The 10,531-nt window shown below is 38.3% G+C and overlaps 1 protein-coding gene across 2 annotated transcripts in view; it reads left to right on the forward strand.

Annotated features, from left to right (window-relative positions):
* Positions 1–8,447, forward strand: part of tcerg1l (transcription elongation regulator 1 like) — a 773,510-nt gene extending 765,063 nt beyond the window's left edge. For both annotated transcript variants that reach the window (XM_043712591.2, XM_043712592.2), the window contains exon 14: positions 5,722–8,447. In XM_043712591.2, the coding sequence (XP_043568526.1) occupies positions 5,722–5,878 (157 nt within the window). In that variant the 3' untranslated portion in view covers positions 5,879–8,447. The remainder of the gene's footprint in view (positions 1–5,721) is intronic.
* The last annotated feature ends 2,084 nt before the right edge of the window (positions 8,448–10,531 follow it).

Below are 10,531 nucleotides of genomic sequence, written 5' to 3' on the forward strand. Positions count from 1 at the left end.
CACATAACAAGGGCATTACTTTTTTTTATAGCTAACACTTTTAGATTAGATATAAACTATCAATATGGAAGTTAATTTTGCACAGTATACTTGCAGACCCATCAATTTAATAATGAATGAACAGTGTGTTTTTGTAATATTGATTGAGGAATAAATATTCATCAAGCCACTGGAAATAATTTCTTGCTCTTCTATTAAACAGTATTTTGGGATCTTTATGTTCACGTGAAGGAAAAATGGGGCCTCACTATAACAACTCTTCTAAAAGATTGCACCTTTGACTGAAGTATTCGATCAGCATTGGACTACAGTGTCAGCTTGATTCTTGTGTTCAGGTCCCTGTGGTGCAGTTGCAGTGTGGAACTTAAACACATACCTTCTGACTCAAAGGCAACAGTGCTGCCAACTGAGCTCCAGCTGACACTGTTATGTTATGATCGCTATGCTCCATATAGGATCCTTTACTGCAAGAATATTAATTAAACCTGTTTCTTTAGACATGGCAAAATCTAAAATAGCCTGTCCCTTGGCTGGTCCCAGGAAACTGTTTTGAATATAGTCAATTAACTTGTCCTCCAAATTTGATGTGTCTGGTCTATGTGGAGATTAAAGATCCCAATGATTATTAAAATCCCTTGTTACGAATTCCCATTCTTTCTTGATTAATACTCTGTCCAATAGTTTAGCTGCTACTCAGAGATCCATAAACTACTCCATTGTTATCTCTTTAGTTCTACCTGTTTTCACAATTACTAATTTTAATTCCTTATCTTCTGGACTACATCTTTCCTCATTGCTGTCCTTGCATCATCATATATTGTCAGACATATATTGCCTCCATACTTTTGTCCATTGTCAGCCTTTAAAAATAAAGTCCTGTATCCTGGAATATTTAGCTCCTCAGAAGAGAGTCTCTTCTTGGCACCCTTTGGACCTCCCGTGGCATTGCTACAACTGCTTTTAGTCATCCACACACCATTCACCGGATGCTGCTTAAATGGCCTCGAAACATCAAGTCCGCACCTACTGTGGAAGGTATACAGCCACCAATGCCCTTCATCATCCAAAGTTAGAAGTCACACTACACCAGGTTATAGTCCAACAGGTTTACTTAAACTCACAAGCTTTTGGAGTGCTGCTCCTTTATCAAGTGCATCATCCAGGTATAGTTCGAGCTGTAGCCATTACTGCCATTGACACTAATGAGCTGCTGGTCCGCAGTTTGGATGGCCATTGTTGGAAGCTTACAACATTACGATAATGGTGCTTTTGGTGCAGTGGTAGTATCCCTACATCTGGGCAAGGAGTTCTGGTTTCAAATTCCACCTGCTTCAGAGGTGTGTAATAACATTCCTGAGCAGATTGATTAGAAAATGTCACCAGCAGACCTCGTGGCAGCCACCACACTGACTATGATCCACACTGGCTGCTGAAGCTGTCCCATAATTTCAGCCCCTGCGCAGGGGCCATGCAATTTCAATAATTCCTGTATAAAGGTGTTAAGAAACAAAAACACTGCCTTTCCTTACTGTTTTGAGCCTTCTTTTCCTGCAGTGACAAAGACGAACTATGTTCGTCACCCATCGAATTCAAGAACAGTGTCTAAACTGGTGGCAGCTGAGCTCTCTGCAGCAGGGTTTCTTCAGTGACTCCTGGATGTGGCCACTCTGCAGTGATACTGCCATCGTCAGCACTAACAGATAGCCAAACAGCTAGACTATCATCCTGTAAATAGTTCCACTTTATCTGGAGAAGGTGGTAAGAGCAGGAGAGACACTTGGTCAGTCATGCCTGACGTGGAGTAATGTCCCTCAAGCTATCACCTCTGGTGAAAGGCTGGTATCCTGTTCTAAGAAAAAGAACTAGCTTTGGAAACAGACATAAGCACAGGCTTTGTCTGTCTCATGTGTGATTAGACACAAGAAAGCCTCTAAGTCTAAAGCAACTCAGGAAAATATCAAAAGACACTTCACAGGATGTAGACAAAATTGACATTAGGTCAAAGAACGAGACATTGAAACTGCTGATCAAAAGCTTGGTCAAAAAGGTATGTTTTATAGAGTAGTTGCAGAGAAGAGTGAGGTGTCAGAATCAATTCCAGAGAGAGTGTACACAGCTGAAGCAAAACTTCCAGCGATGACCCAGAGTGAAATAAAAATGCATAAAAGAATTGGAGAAACACAGCATCTTAGAGGTGCAGAAACGCTGGGAGATATGAACAGTTATGAAGAGAAGTGAATACAGAGGGATCTGAATGGCAAAATGGGCAATTTTAAAACTTAAATGTTCTAGGCAACAAGTGTAGGTCAGCAAATCCAGGAATGATGAGTAAACACAATTTGGTTTAAGTCCTTTTGGAGTTTTGGGTGCGCTCGAGTTTATTGGTTTGTGGTTCCTCAGCTAAATAACCTTGGTTAAAAGAAAGGTCAGTGCAGTGACTTGAAATTCCTCTCTGTTTGGCCTTAAATATGAGGATATAGGCCAGGAGTTTCCATTTTCCCATCTAAGACTTGGAGTGGTCGTATTCCATAGCAACTAACTCGCTACCTGCAGCACCAAGGAAACCCACTGGATCATGGGCCAAACAGCTTGTTAAGAGCTGACCAGTGAATGGCATGGCTTATCAAAGGCCACTGTAGTGAGGTCCAACATCACATGATGGCTAGCCACAGGTAAGCAGCTTTTAGATATCGAAAGGCCTACTGTCAAGGCCTGGTCTTTAGCAGATTCAGTGGCAGGATGATAAATTATTTTCTTTCATTTCTTGTGAAAAGGGGATCAAGGAGAGAGGTGTAGTGATTCTAACAAGGTCAGCCAGGTGGACATCATAGAATATCAGTTCTCTAATTGGGCCTGTTAATCTGGTCCAATCAGGGTTGACAGATTAGAATGGGAGTGTGTAGGCCGTCCTGTTAATCTGGTTGACAGATTAGAATGGGAGTGTGTAGGCCGTCCTGACTGCTGTCACCCTGGGCGGGTACCAGGGCGGGCTGTCCTAGAGGTGGTCGAAAGGTGTGTCAGGGCGGACCGAGAACTGGAAGGGGCATGGGGTGGACCGAGAACCGGAAGGTGGGTAGGGGCGGGCTGCCTTAGAGTAGTCGGAAGGTGGGAGGGGCGGGGGCTTGCTGGGTCTGTATTGTCTGCACTTTTGCATGTAACGGTATTGTCTAATGTACAAATGTCATTGTCACTGTCTTGTCATATGTGGAACTGGGATTTGAGGTTTGTCCTCCTCTCCCTGTAAAATGGTTGAACGGTAGGGTTTGGGGCCTAGCTTTGCTGCTCCTCTCCCTTGTAACATTGCTGTCTCTTATGTACAGCTGTAAATGTTTTTTGTAAACTGTTTGTTTGTAATTTGTTTAATAAAATATAAATAGAATGGGAGTGTGTTAAAGATTCGTGCACTTTGTAAAAAAAAATATAAAGAGGAGATGAAGGGCAGTGTTTGTCACTGGCCACCCGGGTGTTTTCCTATCTTCCTGGTGGTGGAATTTGAATAAAGATTCGTGCACTTTGTGTAAAAGAAAAAAAAATATAGAATGGGAGTGTCCCATGGGTGCTGGGGATAAAATAAGCACTAAAAAAAAAGAAAAATAAAAGAAAAAAGAGAATGGGAGTGTCAAAGGCTTTGTTCACTCTGAGAGCTGGCTTTGAGGGAGCTGAATCAGTGTCAGGGATTTGCCTTGTATGAATAAAGGGTGACTTGATGACACGATACTGGCCTCTGTGGAGTAGTTTCAGAAGAGCAGCAGGAAGGTTGGTGGCAAACGTGTAGTGGTGGCTTTCAGAGGCCAAATATTTGCCTTTCTATCCATGCACTGATTGCCCCATCACCCCAGATTGGAGCAAATAGAGGCCAAACTCATCAGACAGGTCACCCTGTATTCTCACCCAAGAAACCAGTCACTTTTCTGACCTGAAGTGTAGGTAGGTAATCTCACCAATGGCAAGCTGAAGCCCCTAGGTGGCTGTTAATCAACCAGGTATGCTCCTTAATTGCCCCAATGGGATCTTGGCATTCAGCATCGAATTAGTGAGGCAGTAAAAAGGGGATGAGTAACTCTTGAGGGCCAACTCACCCTTTATTTCCTCTTCTCAAGTCTTCTCTCACCACTTCCAGGGAAGAGAAATTTACACACATTGTGTTCAATGCCTAATTTTCAAACTGAATCATGTGTTGACAAGACATTAAAGGGCATGATGCTTGATCTTTTCAGCAATCTGTTTGATGAAGATTTAATCGGGTTAGATTGCTGAGCTTCAGATCCTGACTTCTATCCCTTTATTTAATAGTTCTTATTGGTTTAAACAAATTGAGAAGTAATGACATGAGGAGTGTTCTGGGTATCAATCACATGTGAAGGCCCCATTAGTTTCTCCAGTTATACTTTCTTCACATTGATTAGTAACAACATAAATTTTGTCAATTCTTGGAGAATCAATTCCTCTTCCCACATTGGCTTGACATTTTTCACAATCCATTTTACTTTTCTCTCTGGTCTTCTTTTAACATTTTGCTGTTGATGATTTGTTTCCTGTGTGCTTTTCAATTGGTTAAAGCCAATATATGACTTTCTTGATATATGCATTTAACCAGCCGGTGCTCATCCCTCTGACAGTTAAGGCCTCTTTGTGTGACCCTGTCCAGATTAATGTTGCAGTTCTGTAATTTGCATTCATCAGGGTTACCATTCTCATTTCACTTATTAGCAGATACTTATTTCCAACTGTAAAAGTCTGAAATATAACTTTGTTCTTGTTTCTGCACCCTACACCTTCCTTTCCCATAATCCCTGCTGGTCAGATTAATAATTAACTGAGAACAAATATAGCTTCAAAGTTACAATGAGCAATGCTTTGGGAGGTACACATAACGCACATTACATTGAGCTCCCTAGAACAGGGGATACTGTTCTATTAAATGATTATACTGTACCTCTAATCAAATAGTGTACTGAAGAATCTGATTCAAATGCATTAATTTTTCATATTTTGATGTGGCTCAGCCTATAACATAACTGGGCAAAAATTGTGAGTAAGCTTTCAAGGTACAGTAGTGATATTAAATTTGTTTCAAAGCCAACAACAGTTTAGTTTTTGAATGGCAGATTAGGATTGCGCTTTTATGGGATGGTGTGTTTGTTTTGAGAGTTTCCATCTGTTCTGTCAGATTTGTATCATTCTAACATGATTCATCCAACCACGCATGACAGACTTATAATTCATCCCTGGTCGATGGTTGCTATAGTTTGCAAGGACACGACTACTATCTTCTGGAATATTGTCACATTTCAAGTATGTATGATGACAATACTTTCTATTGTCCATGTAGACTAGTCAATATACCAATCTACTGAGTTTATTTTTTCAAAGAAATATAAAATCGAATGAGTACTATTCCATTCCTTAGAAAATGCTAAGGACAGTATACAAAGCTTTGAATAATCCTAACCCACGAAAAAATAAAATGGTTCTCACTGTCACTCTGTTATAGTGTTCATCGCAATTTGCTTCACTGGAAAAGATTAAAGCTTTCTTTGTCTTCCTCAGTCTATTTAATACAGCCCTTTGGTAACAGTCTTCACCTTCTAAAGCAAATTCTTTCATACAAACCTTCAAAAATGTGAGCCAACAGCAGCTTTTTTTTGTGCCTTACCAAGTGAGTTCATAGGTTTGATGCTTTGTGCTCACCATTTTATGTTTCTTGTCTTTCTTGTCAAGATCCATTTTCCAGGAGTTTGCAGAAAAATATGGAAGGGATCATCGATTTAGACTGGTGCAAAAAAGGAAAGATCAAGAACACTTCTTCAATCAATTCATAAATATTCTCAAAAAGAGGGACAAAGAAAACAGGATTCGACTGAGGAAAATCAGATAAAGCTCTATTAAAGCTTCACTGAACAAACTGAGCTGCTGTGACAGAATTGTTGAATAAGGAATTCAGACAGTCCTTTCTGTGTGGTCTTTGGCTAATTACATTATGAAAACATTTACAACTCAAGATAATATTTTGAATTTAAAGTTGCAGGTAATACCAGTTCACGCCTCCATTATAAACATTAACATCGGTGTTGACTTTCTACTAAAGTTGTATTGTTATTTAAAGCACAACTATCACGTTTTTTCTTGTCAATTAAGCTAAGTGTAGAGAATGTCATTTAATTTCTGTGAATACTCATCAATTGTTCAGAATCAGTACACTGTAACAGTGAATTAGCTCCATGATATTGAAAATGCTCTCTTTTAGGATGGAAGAAATTTCATTCGTTAATGATTAAACCCACTGACCTTCAGATGACAGTGTGAATAACTAGTGTACAAAATTAGTGTACTGGCACTTTAGTGTAGAATTATTCTCTGCAGATTGTGGTGATAATAGTGACATCCACATAAATTTTTACCTCTAAACTAGCAGAGATTGCAAATTATGATTGAGAATATTGTGTTTTTAGGCATTAATATAATGTGACATGATTTGAACGCCATTATTTTAGTTATTGTTTTATATTTTAACAAAGCTAGTTCTAAAAAGCAAAAATAGGGCCTTCAGTTCTTAGCAGTAAACTCACAAACAGATAACTTTGCTGCTGAATATCGAGACAAATGTGGCAGTATTCGTCCAGTCACACTAACAGTGGGGCAGGAATAGGTTCTGCCAGTAGTACCAGCTTATTAAATTGCACTTTTAAAATTATAATTGCAGTATTTAAGAAAATGATATGGTAAGTTTAGTTCAGTTATGTATTCTGTATTTTTATTAGTGTATGAAAACAGTGATGGAAAGGTTGAAAACCATGCAGTATAACAAACTATTTAATTAATGTATGCTCTTTATTTGTTTTGCTTCTAGTGAGTTATTGCTCATGAAGTGCAGAGTGCCTAATTAGTAGTGCTAGCTTGATGTTTAAAGCATTAGACGAGACTGAACGTTCTAAAATTTGGCTTTTTATAATGTGATGATTTTAAACTGTGCTTGTGGTAAAGTAATCCATTTCCAGTACAGATTTGTAGTATAATGACTTCAGACAACACCTGAGTAGCTTTTGCAACCATCTAAAAAAATTAATCAGTATTTTAATTTTATCACAAGGAATACCAATTTCCATTATATTTATCATTTAATAAGTTCAGTGACTTCTTTTGAAAGTATGTACATAATCCACAATTTTTCATTAATAAATATATCACAGTTTTATTCCAAGATATTATTTATCAAAAGCACTTAATTTCCACTAAATGTTTAACAATACAGCATCCACCAACATTACAAATAATAATATTGTCATTTATAACATCCCCAAGTGAAAATAACAGTAAAAATTGCAAATGAACCTCACTGACTCAACTTGTCTTGTAAAATGGACATCCAGTAAAATTACTTGTTTGTGTTCAAGAATTGTAGTTTTTTTTTTAAACCAATTTTCCCTTGGGAAGTGAAAGGATTTTTTTCTTTAAATGACATCATTGACCAGATCTTGCATGAATTTAAATGCGAATGTGGAAAGAAGGTTAAAAGAATTAATTCATCTTAAAAATGTAAACAGGAAATACTCTGTTTAAAGTAGACAAAATAATGGCTGAAATTAAGAAATCTAATGACTATAGATGCTATTTCTGCCAAAGAAAAGTCTGTCCTCTCATTGATATAATTCTACATGAATTCACCCTAACATCCTAAGAAATTAATCACATGAAACATCAGGATGTTTATGCTTCAGATGTGTTGAAAAAATGTTGCTATAATAAGTATTGTGGGAAATCTGTTTTGATAACTTCAACATACAGTATAACTATTTAGGGCTGAAATTGCAAAGCTATTCCGTGAGTTTTATCATTTCTCACAGTTTTGCAAACTCCTGTGGGACTCAGATATACCTTGAGCAGGAGTCCCCATAGGAGTCCCCGAAACGTCGATTCTCCTGTTCTTTGGATGCTGCCTGACCTGCTGCGCTTTTCCAGCAACACATTTTTAGCTCTGATCTCCAGCATCTGCAGTCCTCACTTTCTCCTCCCCATAGGATATAGTAATATGCAAGCCATCCATTCCTTATTGGGAACTGATGACAAATGGGGTGAAGCTGACTTAAGTATTATACCAGGAGGTGGTGTTGAAATAATTTCTTATGAAGTGGTATAAACATTGAAAATATTGATCTGTCTGGACCATCCCAGTGTGTACAGTTCTTTTTTTTTAGGAACCAATGCTTTTTGACATCAACAATGGGAAGAAAAGCAGTTTTTGTTTAGTGCTAAATCAGTGGAAGAACTGTCAAAAATATAAAAATCACAAATGTCTGTCCAAGTGCAGTGCTTATCCAGATGTGAATATATAATAAATCACTGCATTTTGTTCACCAAATTGCAACATAATTATGAATTCAGAGCTTGAATTTCATATCGACTAAAGTTGAGTAGATCAGTACTGGAACAGGCATTCACAAAGCTACCCTGAGACACAGGGAGTTGAACATATCTGAGCATAATCTGAGGTCACTTACAATTCCATGTGAAGTGGGTTGTCTGCCAGTTAAATGCTTTGATGGCAACCCGGGGGGAGGTGCACCAAAAGTATTTGCAATAATTATAGAAGACTTTTCTTAAGGACAATTAGAAAAAATACTGACTTCTCTATGTACTTTCCTCAATAGCAGATAGAATGTTAAGGGTTATTAGCTGTTTTAAGAGTTGCAGGTAAGCTGTACACTTAAGAACTTAATGCTTGATTTGATTTATCTGAAAGAAAAGCGGCCTTAATACCCAAGGAATTAGGGTGCCGAAGGTTATGTCTTCTATCCTGCTATAATTGATCTGAATACACTTCTACATGATACAGATTATCCTGTGGGGAAAATGAATGAATCAGTAGTTGATTGGAATCTTCATTGGTGCTGATCAGCCATTTTCACTTATTGTGGACTCAAGTTTGAATAAAAATGAGTGTTGAAGGACTCTTTCTCCAAACCAAGTAAAAGCAATGGTAACGAACATTTTACCACCATCCTCAGGACAAATTAAGGAAATACACTGTGCCACTGGTGAATATAAAATTTTAATCATGGTAATACCACTCAATTGGGGAAAAGAAACCTAATATTATTTTCAACTGCCAAAATTAAGAAGGTCAGTGAGTAATTCTAGAAAATGTCTAGCTATTTTTAACATGCATAAAGATTTTGTACAAATGTGCTACTGGTGCCGAAAATAATTAGGAAGCTATTGGAATGCTGGCCCATATATCTAGACAACAAGAGTACAAGGATGCAGAAGTCCTTTCTTGAGCTGGCCTACATTCCAGACCCACATCCACATAGTTGATTCTGGGCAGTTAAGGATGGGCATAAAATGCTGGCTGAACCAGTGACACCCTTATCCCATGACTGAATTTTAAAAAATTTAAAGCCAGTTGGTAGGATATATCCAGTTGCAATTAGTTACCTTGCAGCATTTGGCAAAGACAAATTATTCTATTGATCTGTCTACTTCAGAAGCTCCTTTGCAGAGAAGAGAGTCCAGACCTCAGATTCTTCATCTCCATGAACTTACTGCTTGTCTTCATTTGACCTTCCAAACCAATGCTCACTATATCGTCTCCTGTTGATTGGTACCAATGTCCATCTAGGTTTGTGAATCTAGTTCTTCTGGAAAATAAAAGCTCATGGTGTTGGAGATGACATGGATAGAAGATTAGTTTTTTTAAAATTCATTCGTGGATGTGAATGTTGCTGGCTAGGCCAGTGTTTATTGCCCATCCCTAATTGCCCAGAGTCCAACTGAGAGTCACACATAAGCCAGACTAGGTAAGGATGGCAGTTTCTTTGCTTAAAGGGCATGAATGAATCAGCTGTGTTTTTCCCCCAACAATTGACTCATGATCATTATTAGATTCCTAATTCTAGATTTTTCATGTATATTGAATTCAAATTCCATCATCTGCCATGGTGGGATTCAAACCCCGGTCCCCAGAATATTACCTGGATCAAGCAATTATACCATTAGGCCATCACCTCCCCTAGCTGGCTAATAGGAAGCAATGAGTAGGAATAAATGAGTGCTTTTCAGGCTGGCAGGATGTCACAAGTGCTGAGTGATCAGTGCAGGGGCCTCAATGTTTCACAATTTAGATAAGTGTTTAGGATGAAGGGATCAAAGGTATCATAGCTAAATTTGCTGATGACACAAAGCTAGATGTGAAGGAGACAAAAGCCTACAAAGGGATATGGGTTGTTTCAGTCAGTGGCTAAAGATTTAGCGAATACATTATAATGTAGAAAAGTATGAAATAGTCAATTTTTGAAGAAAGAATAGAAAAGAAGCAGAGTATCTAAATGGTGAGTGTTTGCAGAGTTCTGAGACGCAGAGAGATCTGGGTGTCCTACTGCATGACTCACAGAAGGTTAATATGTAGGTACAGCAAGTGATCAGGAAAGCTAATGCAAGTTATGTTTTATTGTAAGGAGAACTGAGTGCAACAATAGGAAGGTTATGCTTTAGTTATACAGGGCCTTGGTGAGACTGCATCTCGAGTGCTGAA

The sequence above is a fragment of the Chiloscyllium plagiosum genome, unplaced genomic scaffold (assembly GCF_037043375.1).
Source record: "Chiloscyllium plagiosum isolate Xiang-an unplaced genomic scaffold, Cpla_swu_hap1 HiC_scaffold_22, whole genome shotgun sequence".
In the NCBI taxonomy this organism is placed as follows: domain Eukaryota; kingdom Metazoa; phylum Chordata; class Chondrichthyes; order Orectolobiformes; family Hemiscylliidae; genus Chiloscyllium; species Chiloscyllium plagiosum.